The sequence below is a fragment of the Echiichthys vipera genome (assembly GCF_963691815.1).
Source record: "Echiichthys vipera genome assembly, chromosome: 15".
In the NCBI taxonomy this organism is placed as follows: Eukaryota; Metazoa; Chordata; class Actinopteri; order Perciformes; family Trachinidae; genus Echiichthys; species Echiichthys vipera.
In genome coordinates, this window is record NC_139840.1 from 15,946,196 (window position 1) to 15,967,300 (window position 21,105).

At 41.1% G+C, this 21,105-nt stretch overlaps 1 protein-coding gene across 2 annotated transcripts in view; it reads left to right on the forward strand.

Annotated features, from left to right (window-relative positions):
- The first annotated feature begins 1,032 nt into the window (after positions 1-1,032).
- Positions 1,033-21,105, forward strand: part of LOC310957412 (glypican-5-like) — a 101,505-nt gene continuing 81,432 nt past the window's right edge. The window contains exons 1-3 of one of the 2 annotated variants that reach the window (XM_083927966.1): positions 1,033-1,142; positions 1,267-1,500; positions 10,653-10,814. In XM_083927966.1, coding sequence (XP_083784092.1) covers positions 1,323-1,500; positions 10,653-10,814 — 340 coding nt within the window. In that variant the 5' untranslated portion in view covers positions 1,033-1,142; positions 1,267-1,322. Of the gene's footprint in view, positions 1,501-10,652; positions 10,815-21,105 lie in introns of both variants that reach the window. The other variant, XM_083927967.1, reaches the window with a different exon arrangement.

The following is a 21,105-nucleotide window of genomic DNA, read 5'->3' on the forward strand; positions in this document are numbered from 1 at the left end:
AATTACATATTCATATTGTGTCTGCTTGACAGGCTAGTTGGTATTGTGGCTGCTATATTATCTATTATGCTATATTATGATCTACAAGTGTGAATTTTGACAAGGCACATACCCTTCAATACCCTCTGGGGGGTTGATTGACTAAGTTTTGAGTCTTGAGTGAATCTAAATTATTGACCACCAAATCTGAAAAAACACATTAAGATGGTTGTTCTTTTTTGATAATTATGACTCTCCAAGACCTCTTTCTTGATACACCATGAACAGTCAGTTTATAAAAGACATCAAAGGCTGCAAAGCTTACAAGGTGTGTGACACTGTGACAGACGTGAAGAAACATTTTCGCCAGTAGATGGCAGCGATAGGAATCAAATAACTAAAGTATTGCTAGACAGCTTCAACAGTGAACACATATTGTTGCAGTTCAATAATCCCCATACTCTGAGAACTAAATAAAATGCCCCATACCCCCCAGTACACATTAAATTGTCTGTCTTGAAAAACATCAAAATAATGTGCTACAATCCATTAACTCATTATCCTAAGTCTTGATCATGGATAGATCATGGATAGGGAGAACAGATGTAATGTAGTGCCCTCAACATTTTTGAATATGGTGCCTTACTAGTCGCAGTGACTGTCTATCTATCTATCTCCCTTATTTTAAAATTGGAATAACTTTTGGCTGCGTTACAGAAACAAGTAAAAGTTAAGGGCAGTAAAAAGGGAAAGGTGATGTTATATAGCATGTAACCATGTTATGTTTTATGTTATTCAATTGTACCTCAGTTGCTACAAAAGGACACAAAACGTCTCAGCAAAACGTTCTAATCCAAATGCTGTGGGTTAAATACATAAGCAACATTTTGTTTTTGTTTGTTTTAATAAAACCACGAATTGTTTAGTTGCACTTGATTGATATTGTTGCTATAAGGCTACTGACGCTGCATTCCCTGTAGGAATATTGAAGTTTTTTTAGTTGGGGCACTTAGCTGAAGTAAACAGAAAGGGAGGGGAGTGTGCGCATGGCTCGGAAACAGGCATGCAGACAGCAGACCACTGCAAAGTGTTGAGCGCGGGACAGACTGGCTTTAGCCCACACCACTCGTCCTCTGTCCAAGAGAAGACCCCAAACCTCTGCTGTAAGGCGCTCACACTCATCCCAACCAATAATGTGAAAATCAGACGGAAACGTTTGTCAGATGTTTAAACTCATCGTCGCTTCATTTGATTTGAGTGCCGTTTATTTTCAACCCTGTCACACAGTTCGCAGCCAGGCTACAGTAGGCTATCCACAAGGATACCCGGTGTGAGATGCGGCAATGTCCCGAGGAATATGCCCACGCGTAAACTCTTGCGGAACCTTCTGGATTTTGTCAGCGGTCGTATTTGCGGTTAATGTGATCGACGTGGACGCGTACAGCTGTCATGAAGTGAGGACCGCTTTCCAGCTGCGGCAGGTCGGGCCGCTGCACCGCGTACCGGAGACACCTGGCACAGGTGAGCCAGTGGGTTTGACACCTTATGAAGAGCAGTTTGGCTTAAGCTCACTGCAAACATCGTAGAGTTGATAATGGATCCGCAGACAGAAGTCACACATTGGGCTTAAACTACAGTCATAACTATTTCAGCAAATAGCCTACCATGTTTAACCAAAAGAAACATCCTATAATATGCTTCTAACTATTCTGTACTGCTGTCAAAGTGCACGTGGGACAGTACACATGCACTGAGTGGTCCACCAAAAGAAATGTAAGCCCACTCAAGTGACAGCAGCAAGAGATTGAAATGCTGAGAGACAGACTGTCTGTCCTTATATTAGTCACGTTAGTTGAGGGGATCGGTTTAAAGGGTTTGACCATCAAAAAGCTGTCTAATGTTGTGTATAGGGGATGCTACAGTATTGGTCGATGTGTATTCTAAACATTTGAAATGAGCTTAAAGTAAGTGAAGTGTGCCTTTTGTCATGTTTGCCAGTTCCTTTTCATTAAATTCCAGGTAGCATATCCATTGTTGCACATTCTGAAAGTCCCTAAAAACATGTAATTTAACAACATGTGTAATATTACATGTTGAAGTAACCCAACGTATCAGCCCCATCTAATCTGTGTGGTTTAAAGCATCAGAACCTCTTGATTTCCTTCACAATTCGCAGCTTCCCATGCCACTCAGCTGAGTCTTTTGGCACCTCTGATGACATGGTTCCCAACCGTTTTTGACTTTTGTCAGAGCTATGCCTGAAAGCAGCTTCAAATGCCTTGAAGGTTTTGTGGTATGTGCTTTCCTCCTGAACATTAAGGAAAAAGTTATTTTATGAGAATAAACCTCAATTCCAAATCTGCTTTTGAGGCAAAAATGCATTTTGAGCAGGTTTAGGCTTTGGTTTAACTTTGGTAGGTTTGCTTGAAAGTTATTCTGAAAGCATAAGTGACTTTTAACTAATACTGCCATGCATGTGCATTGTCATTGTGTTTATTAACTCTAGTTTTTTTATCTCTTCCTTTATTTTAGTTTTTTAGTCCTACGTCATGTAAGATTTTAGTGAGTTTTTCCTGGCAGACACTCAAATACCAGTATATGACTAGACCAAAATTTTGCAGCAATAGTGTCACACTCAGGTTGGTGGCAGCTTAAGTATCACCTAGTCTGAGTATGCAGGCAGTAACAGGGAGAAGAGCAATGGATAGCTGAGTGGGGAGCATACCTAGAGGTGCATCCAAACCACTTGATATGTTTGTTTAGCATGGTGTCACTACTAGCAACAGAAGATGTCAATTTCATTACAAGCAGTAGTTTTGGGATAGCTCTTAAGGACGACGGAAGGACCTTGGTCTTCTGAGAATGTCAGCAGTCTGGAGCAAGGCGTGCGTGACAAGCTTTACAGTCTGCAGTGCATTGGCAGAATCTACACAGCCTACAAATGCAGCTGTTGATGAGCGTTTTACCTAACAGTGAGCAAATGGCAGCATACACACATTAAGGTGTGAAGCAATAGTCGTTCCTTTTAAGGATTTTGCTTTCCCCACCTCTTTTTCTTTTTTTTTTTAAGAGATGCTCCCTCTATAACGTTTTTTGTAAAACAGGGCTGATGTGATCCAGAGACAAACTGCGGCTCTTTGGTCCGCACTTTTAATTTATATAAATATCTCTGTTTATTTAAAAGGTGTGGTGAACTGTATGTTTTGCATTTACACTCCACCACCTTTCTGCTGTCCCTTCCCTTCACAGCTAACCAAACATTGCTGGAGCTTCACCGGTACATTTTGGGCTTCTATCTTACTATGCCTTTTATTTGTACTTATCCTAGAGAGGTTGTTTTGGGTCAGGGCGCAATCTTGTCTTCAAAGTGCTGACCAATGGAACGGGGTGTTGGAGTGGGAGATTTACTGTATGTGTGTGTGTGTGTGTTTACATAATTATGCTACTCTGCTTCAGTTCTCAGATCAAATGCCAATAAAAGCAACTCTTGAAATTTAAAGTGGCAAAACTTCAGCCCTTTTCACAGTCTGATGTGTGTTTTAGGATACAGTGCTGCGTTTCATTCATGTGTGGAGAACTGATTTCTCACTAAGCCCCAGGAGTGTGGCAGCAGGGAACTTTAGTGCTGGCCAATTGGATATGATCCTATATAAAAAGCATAGCACATTTACGGTACATATTTTTTATGCAATATTCTTTCATTTTAAATTCTTGTATCCAACGACAACATGAAGTGCAATACGTAGTGATCATAGACTGTATAAAATATGAGCCATGTCTCCGTGACATCACCCATGTGGATCTGAAAAGCCGTAATGAATCTCAAAGTGGGTGGCTCCAGCCGTCGCCATCTTGGCAGTGCTTGATGCTGCCTAACCCCTGGCAAATTCAAAAATGGGCAAACAGGTGGAGCATGGATGGAGCTGAGGCGGGCCAAGTGAAGCCTAAGGTCCATGCTAGCCACCTGCGACGGCACCAACCTGTCACTCAAAGTGACCATGCCCTTAATGCATAACCCAAAACGTTAATATAATTAGAACAGGTGAACTCCTGTTCCAGACAAGTCTGTCAAACTCCTGTTCATTTTGTTTTGGCAGGTATGTCCCCTCTGCACAGACAGATTTCCAGCTGTCCAGGCCCTGTGCAATCAGAAATTGAAGTAATTCCTAACCTGGCCGCCATCGTTTTCCACTGAGCTAGCTTGTTGCTCTGATTGATTAGGGGGTCACATTTCGTTGCTGTGATTGGTTGTACGTCATGCTTCATAGCTCGCTTTGGCGCTGCACCGTTGATAACGACCTTTGGAAATTGAAAATGAACTGAGAGGGCCCAAACTAATAGCATTTGTGATTAGTCTGGTGATGCAAGGCTATTTTTTTTTCTATACCAGGCTGTAAATGAGTTTATTACTGCTGTAAAGTTGGACTTGCCTTTGGAGCCAGTCAAGTGGTTATTCGAGGGACAGCTTTTTTGGTACTTTCACATTGACTTTTTCAGCCCTGAAGGTTGCTGCTTGGTAATTATATTGCTTGATGATCACCAAGAGCAATGTTGGCAATCAGTGGTGCAATTAGTGCTCAGATTCTTTACCTAAAGGTGCTCTACTTGAAATACAGAAAAAAAAAACGTTGGCTTGGATTGCCTCCACACAGCTCTCACCACCATTTGTGCATTAAGTGAGTAAGTAGGAAAATACTGAAATGTAGCAATAGCTCAAAGTAAAATATTGCTCACTACAAGTAAATGTCTGACCTGAATTGATTCCTACCATTATTTCTCCTCAAATGTCAATGTAGTTTAGAGGCACTCGCAATTTATAGTAAAAAATACTTTGTTTCCATTTGTGTGCTGAAGCTGTGTCATTGGGTGACCATTAAGTGTCTCTGGAGTATTTTACCAGTACTGTATGTCTTTGTATTGAATTATTTCAGACCATAATATTTGCTTTCCAGGCATTAAATGTCACACTTTACAAAGAGCGACTTTATCTCAATGCCAGTTCAGCATTAAGGGAACTTGGATAATCAGTGGCATGAAGTTGCTTAGCCTGTGATTATTTTAAAGAGTTATGACCACTTTGGTACCATGGTACACAGCCAAATGCTCCATACTGAGATTACCAACGGGTGCTGATACAGCCCTTTAGAGATAGATCATTTGGAAAGCAGACAGCTAGCAGAGCTGTTCAGAGACATGCTAATTCTACAGCTTAGATACGATCAACATATATTCCAGCTCAGTTAAAACTTTCTGATTGAGAAGGGCTTATCTGATTGTGTACATACCACACGCAGAACACGTTGTTCAACTTATTACTCTACTGCTATTCTCTACTGAGTCATTAACAGCTATTTTAGGGCGAAAGAGAAAGTGTCTTATATATTGAATACAAGGCGAGCAGGGTCATATGTTAACAGCAAGGGAATTGGAACACAGTGTGTTATCACATGTTGCCACATCCTTAACCAGTTACAGCGTCAAAAGCCTTGGCAAGCTCTCAAAGCTTGACGTGTTCTTTGATTGGCTGTAGTTATTTTTTATTCCCTTTTTAACTTGGCCCTTCTCACTGAGAGAACGTACACATGGTGCACAGCTACTGTACTACATACACACTTCAATCATTGAGCATCTGGGTTTTCTTTTCATGACCATCTGTCGGCTACCAACTTCAATGCAATGTCATATTCACATAAGATCATTGTGTTTTGTAAAACTAAAGCCATTAGAAAACGCTTGTGGTAAAAAATAGCATCTCTGACAATCTCAAAAAATGATATTACAGATTATTCAACTGACAAGCACCCCAGTTGTTCTGTCTCCAGACTGACCAGTGTTGCCCCAGTCTGAAGCTGATTACTCTGTCTGAGTCAGTCTCTACTCAGCATCTCTTATTGGATTTCAGCCTAAGTCTATCTTGTTTGTCAGTTGATTGTGTACCTTACCCTCCTGGCTTGCTACTGTCGTAGAGGCTGGTGTGAGTTTATGAGGTTTGTAGACTGCCAACAGTTCCAAGTATATCATCTTATCTTACCAATTATATAATAATTTAGAAAAGATTAACCTTCTTGTGTTCTAGAAATAGTACACAAGAGGAGAGCTGGTTTCTGAGAGGGAGTGTTCAACAGATTATTTTAGGTGTATGTTAATTACTCTGCCAGTCTGTGGCTGAGCACCCTTCTGATATAAAGCTGCTTCATCAGGTCTGTATATATCTGGCCACCAGCCTTCCACTTCTCTCTTTAAGCTCTGTCTGTCCAGCCTCTGGCGTGGCTTTGGACCCTGTGCCAATCACTGTAGGCAGTTCCAGCTCGGGGTCTGGGAAAGCTAAATATTCCAGTTTAGTTTCAAGGCTGTCCAAAAATGCGGGTATGCGGCAAAGACCCTTTGAGATGTGTTTTCATTCAACACGGTCCATCCAAAACACAGCAAATCTGTATGGAGTAAATATCCTGTATGTTCAGTGGATCTGGGAACTTCAAAGAAAACTGGCTTCCTGAGGCAGCAGAAGGGTAACTTCATTAATTGCCTACTAATACTACAAAGTTATTCTTGTTCTCTGAAAAATATCAAAACAGCAGCATCAGGAAACTGCAACCCTCCTGGTCATCAACACATTCCAAACCATAACAAAACTTTCCATACCATATTGAGCAGATGTTGCCTGCATATAAACCATTATATGAGTGCAGGAGTTTATGCATGTGTACTTGAAAGGGGTGGTAACAACATAACCATCTTCTCAGCAGTATATTGTATTCATCTCGACTAGAGCCACATATTGAGAATGGCATGTGAGTTAGCAGGGCAATTATACAGTGGTAGAGTTTCTCCACTCAGGAGTTGTGCAGTGAAGGGCACTGAGGTGTTGTTGAAGGGATTGTGACTAACAAGTCAAGACCCCTGAGCCGTAGCTTTAATACGGCAAATTACTCCAGAGGTATTTGTCACCTGAGGACGATTAAGGGAATTAGGATTCAGAGATGACATCCATTCTGGAGAGAAAGTGTAAGGTTTAGCCAGGCAGGATGAGTACCTTACACATTGGGCAATAATACAAAGGATATGTAGCTTTTAGTCCTCTTGGCCGTTTGGAGTCTATATTAAGTCCCATTGAAGGAATTAGTTGGAGTTTTTGAAGTGCGATTGCATGCGATACTTATCAATAGTCAGCATATTACCTACAATAGATGACGGTTATATTAAGCTATATTAAGATTATTTACATTTACCCTGCCCCCAGACAGCCCTTTCCTTTGGCCCAAACTTGCCATGTACTGTATTATGCTGCAGACCAGCTGTTTGAGTCAAACTTTCCGTGGTTTATGGAATAAACAATTACAAGAAAAAAAGTGGTCATTATGATAGTTACAACAAAATACCTTCAGTGTGGAGACAAGAAAATACCTTTATTATCAAGAGTACAAAAGAACTTTTGCAGAGGAAGACTGAACGGCCAAAAGATCGAGAAACACTTTTGAAACATGATTTTGGCAGACCTCCGATTCTCCTTTCCATGGGGACTTCCGCCGCTGAGGGAAGTCAGACACTGTTCATCTCTACACATTGCCCACACTGCCATGACACAGAACTTGATTTAAATCATCAAAATACCTCTTTAAGTGGCGTAATGGTTGGAAAGATCATGGGTAAGTAATCAAGGTGTATTTACAGTGAAATGCACCAGTATCTGGAATACACAATATAAAACACTACAGCATGAACTACACAACAGGGTTATTTAATAATACCAGTTACATGATGTATAAAAGAAAATGTACGAGTTTCAGTAAGCTCAACCTAAAAAATAATAGTTTACAACTACATTTACATAAGTTGTCTGTGTGAGCAGGGCATCATTCCAATCCATCAAATCAAAATTGTTGTTGAGTCATGGTCCCCCCCAAGCAATTGCGCTTGAGTGGTTATACAAAAAATAATGGGAAATTATTGTCCAGATGTCCAAAATGGTTACTGTTCCCTACTAAAGTTTGACTAGAAAAATTGATGCAAAGATTATTTTTTTTTTACATTAACTTTAATCTAAACACCATTTGAAACTCTCATTACACAAGATGCCTTATTTTCATTAAACAAAACATTAAAAAGTCAACAATTTTTATAGGTTTGTATGGTCTTTATTCTTTATACTGATAATATAAATGGATTATGGATTAAATAGTACACATTGCTAAAAGACAAGGCGGTCAGATATTAATAGATATGTGGCTGATGTGTTCTCAATACATATTTTAGTTTACCCCTCAGGCCACTAAAACGCTGTTTGTTAATTACTTTACATAAAATATATAAACTAAAAAAAAGCAGACTAAGCAATACGTTTGCTGTTGGACTTACAAATAGTGACATGGCTTCTAATGATTCCAGAAAGTGGCACGGTATATTGGTGACACGGTCAGCCTGTCCTCACTGCTGCTGTGGTGGCTTTAACAGCCGAAGTCTTTCTGAGTATCACTTACTCCATGCAGCTACTCGCAAGGGACGGAGAGGCCAGGCTGGATTCCGCTGTGAGTCCCTGGATATTAGTTTCATATCACAGATAACACACAAACACAAAGGAGAGAAAGAGCTGGCCAGTGAGGAGAACAGGGTCAGGGACATAAGGTGAGAGAGGGTACACACCAAATATGGTGAAATGACAACCTTAAAACAGATTTAAAACAGTATATTGTGCTTTCAAAAGGCAACATATATTTGACAAGTGGCGCACATTTCCCATCTGGCCTACAGCTTTCCAGGAGCTGAATTCATAAAACATTAAGCTTTACAGAGGGCTCTAATAAAATGGCTCTTAAAATGTCACACGTTTCATATTAAGACCTAATCACTCTACTGAGAGAGCAGGTTGAGCTTGTTGTAAATAATATGTCGGATTAATCATCTTATTTGAAATATGATGAGGTCCCACTAGACACTGATATTGAATGATTGATTGACAAACATGATTTATAGATATCTAAATAATACGAATGTTGGACAATATAGCTTCTTGACAAGGCATTTATGGATGATTGTTGCGTGTAATTCTACCAAGAGAACCAATCTCTTATACCTACTAGAAGTAGTGAAAATGTGTTTTAGGATTGCTTCTCTTGGTTTTGTAAGCGTGGTGTCACTAAATCAAATGGTCAAGTTATGACATTTAACCTCAGGGGGAGGCTGACTCCTCCTGGAGGCCTAGACCCTGCATTGGGGATTCTAATAAATATATTCATTTATGAGTTCATGTTAATGTGTTTTAGACTGTAAATATTCATGTTTTTTATGCCTAAACTGTTTTGGTTTCTCATTTATATCCCACCCAACAATCAAATTTGGAAAAGAGCTCTATTAAGCATGGTAGGAGGTACATATGAATAGTAGCAGATGTGAGCCCAAAACAAAGGCATAACATTGAAACAGAACGAGTGGCATTCCTCAATACACACACAAAAAACAAGAAATGATTTTGCAGGAGCAGTGTCAACAGGGAGACGGTGTCAACATAAAAAGACTGGACTGCTACAGAGATGGAGATAATGAGCTGTAAGGGGCAGGGCAGCCAGTTATGACTTCACTCGTCTGGCTCTGGGATGGGAACAAATGGAGCCTCACTAGGTAATTAAGAGACACCCAGGCCTCACTAGGATATGCCAGGCAAATGGGAGAGAGGGAGCAGAAAGGGAAAGAGGGATTGAGAATGCAACCCTATTGTGTTTCATGGAGGGATTTGGACAGTGAGGCACTGGTCTTGCGGTCTGTCCTAAGGCCATGCTTTAGGCTCTGGTTACAACACCTGCCTCCAGCCACCCCCGTCCAGCCCTTCCCCCTGTAAAATGAGTTATCAAATCAGACTTCTGTCCCTGTGCAAGGGAATGTGTGGGAAAGAACCATTTTAATAGCCCATGCTAATTGTGACCAGTCTCAGTGATGTCATTACAGTGTTTATATTTGTAGCAATGGTGAGAAGCAGGTGACACTGGCAGGACAGGGTGGACTCTTGTTTCCGCTGATGTAATTGTGCCTGATTGAGCTGTTCTTTGGATTATAGTATTTGCAGTTAGGTCATTGCTTTCATGTGGTTGTTCTGAACTGCAGTATTATGGCTAATGACTGTCTAGTTCTAGAAATTATTTCACACAGATAACTCTGTGTGTGTGTGTGTGTGTGTGTGTGCATGCATGCATGTGTATCAGTGGCAGTAAGTTTAGCATGTTTACATTGCAAAATTCAAGTGCATATGTATATTTATGTTTTTTTTTACAAATGTATGTCTTTATGACATGTGCTCAATTGAATGAGCCAAAGATATTTATATATTGAGCAGAGACAGTATTTTTAGCAGGAAACGTGGATGAATTCTTGGTCTACTTTCTCACCCTCCCATGGTGCCTCCTCTGTCTCCCAATGGAGTTATGGCCTGTCTATCTATGTGCATACTCAGGACACTATACATATACTCACACATATTTGCACAGTGTAGAATCATATATCTATGTCACAGGATAAACGACTTTATCTTATCTCATCCACACTGAGATACCTCAATTCTTCTGCTCTTCCATTTTGTGTGATATTGTATATGTTACCACTCAAAATGTGTTACCACTCAAAAAATAAAAATGCATTTTGATAATTAAAAAATTAAAGAAATGTATGTCCTTTCACTTTCCTAGATGTGGATCTGTTGGTCTGCAAGCACCAGGGTCCGTCCTGCTGCACCCGGAAGATGGAGGAAAGCTACCAGTTCGCTGTAAAAAGAGAAACCCTCCACAACATTCACTCCTACAGCTATGAGCTTGAGCACCTCATCTCTGGCCACTCGGATGCCTTCCAGGGTGAGTGCTGGGACAAAGGGGCCAGGCTTGGGTTGGATTGGCCTGAGACACTGGGTTGTTGATGGATGGGACATAGATGTTGTGATTGAGTGATTGGTTAGTTGTCAGCTATCTGGTACTGTACCTACCACTACATTGTACTAACCACTAGAATACCCCATAATTTGATCATATTCAAAAGTATTTAATTCAAAAACTTGACTCAGCTTATTGCTGACCTGACACTGAACTTATGCCTCTTATTTGAATCCAAATTCAGCATAAAAACAAAACAACTTTGTGTTTATTTTCTTGCTTCCAAAGAATATTTATTTGTCCAGTATTTGGTGAAAAAAGTTTTTACTCAGTTCCCCAGGGTCACGGTAGCTAGCGTGCAGGCAAGTGTGCAGCTCAGAAAATTCCCCCCTCCTCTTCCTTTCTTCTGTGGGTTTGGCAGTAGCAGAACTGTGGAGAGGGATCACTGAGGGCAAACGGGAAAAAGAGGGTATAGAGGCCTTTTTCTCAGCATTTAGTGTTCACGGAAGATGGTCTGCTTTGTCATTATCTGAGCCTGCTGTCAGGACAGCAAGACAATTACCGGAACCCTTGAACAAATTACAGTAGAGTTGGAGAGTGAAATAGTCTGTGCACAGTAATTATTTTAGTTTGTTTGTTTGGTGTTTTATTTTTGGGTGTATCTTTTGGTTGCAATGCTTCTTTGGAAGCCTGGTCAGTTCAGAAGTCTGAGTTCCGGATAAACAAGGCCCTTCTGTACATACAAAGCCTTTTTCAGTTGGGATTGCCTGCCAACAGGTTTTGTGTTTTGCCCAACTGAATCAAGCAGTGCACTAGTTGCCCAAGCTTGTCCTTCCTCTTCCTCTAGTGATTGCAGTCATTTAAATTAAAACAATTCCGAAATAGACCAGTTTTTCCTCCCCAAAACCTCAAAACACAATCCAACAGGGTGGGAAACATGCTTTGGATGTTTTTAGTGTTACAGGAATGTACGGTACCATGCAATTAGTTTTTATAAGACAATGGACTGCTTAAACGCCATGTTTGCTAAGTCCTGTTTTATGAAGGATGTGGATGTTGCCGTACTAATGGTGTAATGGAGAAGGAGACTGTGTAGGGAACATTCATGGAGAATGTTTTATTTTCATACACTGTTGTCATGGAAATGACTACTGTTATGTTCAACTTGCGTCATCCGGACAGAATATATTACTGTCAAATGGCGTTCAACATAATCAAAATATGAAATTCTAGTCCCTTCAAACATATAACTATGTAGGTGCACACAGAGTGCAAAAGATAAGCCCCTCTTACAGTTCTTTTATACAATAAGTAGGTTACATGACTAGAAATAAACCATCTTCGAATAGTCTTCCCGTTATTTGTCTGTTTCATCATCATTTTCATCTTTTCCTTCTGACCTCATGTCTGAGCCTGTCCAAAGAATGAAGATCAGGTGTTTCACATATCCAGAAAAGGCCAAGATGGAAAATAACAATGGAATAACAATAGAAACGGGAGCATAGTGGTGCCGAAAATGATGATGTCACTAGCCCTCAATTTACAAGGCCTTCTAAGGACAGTCTCTGTGCCGTCTGAGTGCCTCAAGTGGAATGTAAAATAGCAAGTGGCTCATATACCGCATGAAGCAATGAGAATATGATTTTGGCTGATACCCTTGGTACTGTTATTAACACGCTGGATGGTGGAAAATTGTTTGTGGGTAGCTCCTATCCCTTTTTGTTTGTACTGTGTCTGTCCAATTGCACCACATTCAATTCACCACTGAGCCAGTTGTCTGAAGGCTAAAAACTCTGCTCTTCAGCGTTTAATCTGTTTATCTAATAATTCTTTCATGTGGCAACAGTTTTAGCTACAGCTTTCCATCTATCTGTCATGCTAGTCATACTGCAAATCTTATAACTACCGTCTTTTGTGCGTGTTTGCTGTAGCTTTTGTTTCAACTCAAAAAATCACTCCTGCTGATTGCTGAAGTTTAGCAAAAAGGACAAGCCCATTAGAAAGGAGATGGTGTGTATGTGTGTAAGGAGTGTGTCTGCGTCTGTGTGTGCGTGTCTCAGTGTGTTTGTTGGCCTGCCTGTGTTTTGACAGGCCTAAAGGCCCTACTGTGCTTTGTCATGTGTGGGAGTTGTCATGTCATGAGTATGACCCCATAAACACAGACCACATTTATGAATGCTGAGAGGTTTGTTTTGCTTAAATGTTTCTGATACCGTATTATCATAAAGAAACAGGTTCAATCGTCTGCTGTTATAACAAAGCCTTCTTGAAACAGAACCAATAATCTTTTGGGATTGTTCAGATATTGCCATACACTTTTACCCTGTGACTGCCACGCTAGGTCATGAGTGTTTTGGCCTGATGGTCGGTAGGTGTCATCACAGAGCCCAGTCTAAGCTGGGCCAGCTTAGAGCTGCCATCTAAGACTAATCAGATCTGGAGTAATCTTACTGGCTGGGAACCCTCCGTGGTCTCCTGATTGGCTGTGAGAAGGTTGAACAGATGGATTGGCCACTAAATAATTTTCTTTTTGTATGTTTGCCCATGCTAATCGCTAATCAGATCGGATCTGTTGGTTCAGAGCAGTGGTTCTCTAAAAACTGTGGACCTAACCTAAGACAAAGTTTTACTTGCTTGTTTCTGGCAATTCCTGGATGCCTATGGGATTATGATTATGTTATTTGATCCGATAGACACTCACCAATTGAGCCACAGTTGCCTACTATCGCTTTTTGACATAACGTCAGACTACACCAAATACATAAAAAAGGTCTGTCCTGGGAAATGTATTTGTTTTTGACTCTGGGCAAGTGGGAAAAAAATAACATCTTCCCGAACTACGAGGGCTAGACCTGAATATTTGACTAATTGGATATTCATTCATTGGTTAGGTATTCAGTTTTCAATTTTGATAATCAGATATTCATTCTTTTTATTCCAAAACTGTAGAATAACAGAATTCTTATAATAATTTCCTTAAATAAACTGAAAGCCCGATGTTACCCCACAGTGTTTCCATTTAAGCTCAGTGTGAGTATTTGCTGCGTTTCGCTCCTCTCCTCACGTGGGGCTGGGTGCACAGCAGGGAGCTGCAGAAGTGGCCTAGTTGCTCTCCATACCAATATTTGCTGCTCTGTTGCAAAAGTGCTGGGCTCAAAAAACGTGCATACAGGCTGAAATTCACTGTAGTGTTCTGAGCAGAGTACGTCCTCTAGCCATTGAGCTAATTTCTGTATGATGATTCCTGGTAACCAGGTGTCTCCTTAATAAATAAGCAGAATATCAAATTATAACCCAGCAGTCTGATGTGTGTAGAGGTCAGAGCTATCTTTTTAACAAATCATATACATTTAGGCTATTCTTTGTGATCTTTGTTTAATAGCTTTTGTAATTCTTTTTTGCTTCCATTTATTGAGCCTCCCCTTAAACTGTTAGGAGGGTTAGGGTTAGCAATCTCCTGTTGGCAAATTGATGTGCAGGTAATTGAATTTGGGATGTGTGTGTGTGTGTGTGTGTGTGTGTGTGTGTGTGTGTGTGTGTGTGTGTGTGTGTGTGTGTGTGTGTGTGTGTGTGTGTGTTTGTGTGTGTGTGTGTGTGTGTGTGTGTGTGTGTGTGTGTGTGTGTGTGTGTGTGTGTGTGTGTGTGTGCATGACAGGTGGGATTGATGGGCAGGAGAGTAAGTATCTGGATATACTATATACTCACTGCTGGGGAGCAGATGTCAAGAAAATGCTGACACTTTTGATCGCTAGTGTCACCGATATGAGGGGGACCTGGCCCACAGCTAAAGGCCATGACATCTGTGTGTGTGTGTGTGTGTGTGTGTGTGTGTGTGTGTGTGTGTGTGTGTGTGTGCGCGTATGTGTGTGTGTGTGTGTGTGCTGGAGAATTTTGTACGTGTGTCATTGTGTGTGTGTGTGTGTGCATACATGTGTACCAGTGTGTGTGTGTGTGTGTGTGTGTGTGCATACATGTGTAGCAAAGACATGTGAGCATGTACGATATTTACCACCCTTGCAAGTCATCATGACCACCTCAGGGCTCAAGTTGTCCTCACAGGAGATGACAAATGCTTTTCACAGAGATGTATTCTGCTGGCCTAGATAGTTCTCTATCATCAATGGAAGTGCATCACATTTAAAACCTTAGTGAAGGGACAAGGAGTTCATTTGAGAAAGAGAGAGACAGAGAGAGAGAGAGAAGAGAGAGAGAGAGAGGCCATGGCAAGGACATTGCCTTTCCTCATTGAGGCGACATAATTAGCTGATCCTTGTCTCATCATCCAGGAACTCTCCAGACCCCCTCTGTCCTGGGAGACAGCATGTGCATGAGTGCGTGCAAGAGACAAAGTGATCAAAACCATAACCTGAGAATCAGGGATACTCGAGGGCCTCAGCTGTTAATGGTAGAATGCAGAATAAGAGGACTCTGAGACGTGAGAATGAATAAGGAAAGACAAGTCTGACCCCCCCCCCCCCTGGGCTTTTCAAAAGGTGGCTGAGTTCAACTTACTGTAATTATCTCTCTGCCCCTTTCAGAATTTGAAGCTTGGCTTTGCCTGCTTCGATGCAGTAGACATTATTCTCCATGTTTCTCCAATTTGCACCCCCCCAGTGTTTCTCATTTCCCCTCTGGGCATAGACAGACAGACAATATATATATCTAGCCTTAAGCCTTATTGTTCATAAACCATCCCAGATTAAATTGTTTTGAAAATTCCTCAGCTGCCGTCACTTCTACTGTCAACATCACCCTGGGTGGGTTATACAAAACACCCTATGTAAAGGCAACTGTCTTATTAATTAAATAGTGATGATTTATGTGTGTTTGCATGGGCATGTGTTTGTGTGCATGTCTATGTAAGTGCAAGTGAAAGGAATGATGAATCACTTGGCTGTGGTGTTCATCTTCATTCTTTCATTAGACAAAAAATCCTCTATCTATATTACAATCTCTCTGTATTTGTCTGGAACTTCTCTCACTTATTTTGCTTGTGATCTTTTTAGCCCGTCCTCTCTCACATCATTATTTTTTTCCCCCTCTCACTTCATGTCTGCATGTATTTTTCTCTGCAGATGTTTTGAACGACAGGGTTATTGCTCTAGAGGCTGAGACGCTGCACCATGAGCTCATGCTCAAATTAGGGAGGATATCCGGAATCCATCCCTACACGTCTCATTTAATCACACAGGGTGGAGGGGAAACGTGTTTATGGACCTAATAGTGGGAGCGAATATATTGCGTATTTGAGTGTGTGTGTGTGTGTGTGTGTCCTAAGCATGTTTGTTTTTTATCTACGCCTCTCTAGTCTCCCGAGTAGACATGACACATAAGGGCAGGATGTATAAGCCCCCAAGTTTGCAGGGGAAAAGGGGGAAAGAACAAAGGGTAGTAGGGTGGAGAGAGGGGAAAAGCTCAAAGCATTTTACAGTCATAAAGTCACACTCAAAGCTTCCCTATTACCTCTGCTTTTCATCTGTCCCTCTCACCTCAGCATGATTATGTGAGAACCAAGAGGAGTTTTGAGTTGGATCTATCGAGAGAGAGAGACAGAGACAGAGAGAGAGACAGAGAACAGAACAATGAGGGGGATGTTTAAGTAAAGGTTCAGTGAAAGTGTGCACAGGTGCGTTTGAATGTGATTCCGTCAGGTGTGTGTGCAATGTGGTCTGCCTTTTTTAAAGAACGTTGAATCAACAGGCTTTTGCCCTGTGGATTCACTGTTGTACTGCTGCTCTCTGACAACTCTGTCTCTTTCTTCCTGGACGTCTCTCCCTTTCTGTGTTCCATGCTTTACCAGCATAAATTGCTTAACAAGAGCATGCTGGTTCTATGTGGGCACCATGCCAACAGCTTGCGTACTGGCATGTGCGCTGCAGGGAGCCCTCGTGTCTCAAAGATATTCCAGCCAAGGGTGCGTTCCACAGAATGAAAGCATAAACATAAAATTCTTGTCCATCTTCTTCTTCTTCACCCCTAAAAGTCTCTTCATCATTGTTATTCTGCTCCCAAACAGCCCCAGTCTTCTTCACCAATCGGCCATGCTCCCCAATATTACATCCAAAGCCTAAACAAATAGGAGGTCTGTGTGGATTAGCCTGCCGCCAGTCTCCACAGCCATAATTTGACATACGAGCATAAAATGAAACTGAGATAAATGCCCCTTTTATTTCTTGCCAACACCATCTCTTATATCATGGAATGATTTTCTGTCAGTACTTTACAAACGATATTTCTGACTCTGCCTTCCAGCGTGCCTCAACAAACACTGTTGTTGTAGAATAAACTTCATCAGTCTCACTACTATCGGAGCACAATAAGCTTGATGTCCTGGAAGTTTCTTGGTAATCAGACAAAGTCGCATCTCCCGGGGCTTGTTCTCTGTCCAAGAGAATTTGGCTTTTCTGGAACACAATCTGTCTGTCTGGCTGATGGGATTTGTACTCTACCATTGCTGATTGGTCCAGCCTGGCCTTTCCCTGTGTCCTGTCTGACTATGCTAAACCCGTCCTTCCCAGAATGATCCCACAAGCAATAAAATGTGTGTGTGTGTGTGTGTGTGTGTGTGTGTGTGTGTGTGTGTGTGTGTGTGGTCGTGTGTGTGTTTGCACAAGTATGAAATAAAGATCTGCTTGTGCACAAGTATCCGTGTATTGCAGCTCTTTATCAGAAAATGTCTGATAACCCACACAGTTGACTACCTTTGTTCAGTTTAATGAAGGAGATATTGTTAAGGGACATTATGGGGGATTTTGATCAAAATAAGGACTAGCTAGGGGAAATGAGGGAGTATTGGTAAGACATAGCGCAAGGGAAAGAGGGGTTGAACATTCAAAATTGGCCTGCATGTCTGTGAGAGAGAGCTGCTTCCATCCATTGCCTCTGGGATATCAGGGTGTGTGCTTAATATGTGCTTTAAGTGGATGAGACACGTAAGGTACAGTACATATCTCTGCATTGTGACTCACACTGTAACTACAGCCCAAAGAAGGTTGGAGTTGGCTTTCCATCTCCCATCTCTCACCACCAACTCACTTCATCACTCCCCCATTCAAGTCAACCCACTTTCCTCATTACACCCTATGTTGGACACTCCTCTGCTTCCTATCCTTCTTCCTCCTCGCCTCTATGGCTCCTAGCGCACCATTAAGCAGTCCCCACGGTCGGCTTTATTCTGTGAGCCTACAGTCATTCAACCATTGTACTCCAGAGGAGGAGATATGGTAAATGAGAGAAATGGACAAAATATACATTGTTCTGATCCTGCCCAGCCGTGTCCTGTTTGTATGATCTGTAATGGATTATGATGTCTGCTGTATTGTTTGCCAAAATGATCAACCACAACACAGTCTATCACTGGCTAGCTCTTAATACTGAGCTAATGACTAGATTTGTTCTTCACAAATATTTTCATACATTTATCTTGATTACTTAGTATTTTCTTTTCATTTATTTCAGCCCACAAAATAGATGGAAGCATTTTTTTTGTTCTTGATAGCATATGGGCCTTATCAAAGATTAGTTTTGGCTCATAATTAAAACAATGCATAAGTAACCCAATGTGAGCTGAAAAATGAAAACACGGGCCACACCTGCTAAGAAAAGTGGAAAATTTTTCATAGACTCCCTTTCATCTTGGATTCCCTTTACACCTCAGAGTCAGTCCAAGGGTCTGTTCCATGTTAATCTCATGTTAGCCTAAATGTTTCCTTTCCTTTTTCATGAAAATCTGGAGTCCAGTCTCTGTCTCCGGCCGTCTAGTCATCATCAGTTTCCACTTATATAATGGGTCATTACCTTGACAAGGCTTTATTGTTTATCACTAAAGCACAGGCTGTCATTAATGTGGCCAGTTTTTTTGGGAGAAAATGCTTCTATTCAATTAGATTCACTCAATTATGTTCCAGTCTGCAGAGTTATAAGCCATTGGCAGCTGATTTGCTGTTAAAGGGAATCTAACTTTTTATTCAAGTTCTTTCTTTCCTGCATTTGAGTCTGGTTTTGGATGAGCATGTTCTACTTTCCTTCACAATACAGATTGAAACAATATTTCACAACTAAATCTCTGGAGTAAAATGTATGTAGCAGTGTCTCTAGGTTGTTATAAGAATAAGAATTTACATAATATCTTTGCAGTAAGGCTGTTCAGATGTCATTCCTTCTTCTGTCACTGGCATACGTTTTGTTGTAGATGTAAGTAGTTAGTTTTAAATAGTTTTTGTGGTCTGCTCCTTAGTGCTACACTATATCAAAAGAGACTCTGTGATTTATATACCAATAAACAAAAGAGAAATGGGGTGTCACTATAGACCTGTGGCCCCCTTAATGAGTAGGACCAGAGGTGCTGTCCATCAGCCTGTCATCAGTCTGCCCTCATGCTGGCCCTCTATATCTCCCCTTTATGGCATTAGCCATTTGAACAACCCTCCCTCCCTCCCCTTCTCCTCCCTCAGCTCCTGTGCTCTGTCTCCTCTGTCCCTGTCCTGTTCTCGTCTGCTCATTCCCCTGCCTTCGATCATGTTTCCCTACTTTGGCCATAGCAGTGACCCCCCACCCCCCCCTCCTGTCCAAGCCCTACCGCTACTCCTCCTCCCACACCACATTATAGCCCAGTGCACCCCGTATGCCCCTGGCATCTGTGGAATTGTTTATGTTACCGAGTTTGCATATAGCTGGGATGCCTTCTTAATTACCCACTTCACCCACCCCCTCTCAAGCTCATTATCCCACCTGTTAGCCCCCTGATAGGACAAGACAAGCAAATTAGGATTCGGGGCCAGGGTTCGCTGAAATTTGTGCACGCATTTGTTATTGCATATGTGAGGTTTCTTACGACACTTGTGGAGTCCCAGTGGTTTTGGCAGGAGTGGAGCACCACCAACCTCACCCCCCACCCTCCGTGCAGCTCAAATTTGCGTGAGCAGTACGTCTGCGTCTTTTGTTTGACAGATGAGTCATGCTCCCACTTTAGACTTTAGACATGTGATTTTATCACCCAAGTATGATGAATCAACCAATTGATTCATTGAATTATTAATAGTTTATTACCATTAAACTGTTTGCTGAAAGGTTAGAAGCCGGGAGATTATATGACACAGCAGCTCCCCCCCTGTAACCTAAGATGACCAGTGCTGAGTGGGAAATTGCCCTATGTACTGTATTTCTACTAATTAAAACAAGGATATGTAATCTACACATGTGTCACTATGTCATATATCTGTGTGGTGACCTGTCTGAAACTCAAGCCTGTGGTAGGATTAAAATGCTTTGCCTGAGAAGATGGTTGGTGAGGTCCAGTAAGGACTGATAGGAAGGGCCCACAGCTCCATAGTATGAGAACAGTCTCCTTCCTCATTATCACAATATTACCGCATCTTTAAGCATGCAGATATGCACACCCACCTCAACGGGCCGACATGCTCATGCTTAAAAATACAGACCTACTGTACATGCACTCATACTTATACATACATGCACTTATTTACAGATGTAGTCTCACTTATCACACAAATAAAGTTAAACCCCCTAACCCAGGGCTATACAACTGGTTTAGGTTCACACACGATCAGTTTCCCAATCAAATATTTTAACATGTGAAATCAAAAACTCAACACCTTGCTTTTACAGTTTACCCATCAATGTATGCATTTGAGTGTTTGATTGTTAATGATAATATTATCATTGTATGGTATATTAAAAAGTGTAGGATTATTTCCAATAAGAACTTGGTGGGCCATTTCATTAAGCAAAAGTCATAGAACACCGTTCTGATCCCACAACAGGCCCTTATCTAATGAGACAATATATTTCCAGGATTTCACAGGAGTTAAGATGGACTCATATTTGTCAGTGCAATGCACACAAGACATGTTATGATTACTTTTGGTTAAACATTAAATAAAGAAAATACATATACGATAAGGTTTGCTGTTTAACAATTTGTTTGCAATTGGACATAACATTGACTTTCTATGACAGGGATTTTTGAAATGCTGCATTCTTAAACTTCAGAAAAATACTTTGTCAAGTAAAATGTTCTAAATATATAATATTCTCTTAAAGTCATTATATTTCTCTGTGAAGCTTAGTCACACTTTGTAGATCTGGCTGGCCAAACTGTAAAGATGTGTAACTGAGGTAACTGCTTAGTAGCTTTCCAGCATGCCTTGCTTATTGCTAAGGCATTTTTTTATGATACCACCACTAGGAGTCACTAAAGTCAGAAATTGCTATGCATAATAATTTACAAACAACTTACCACAGCTACAACACTAAC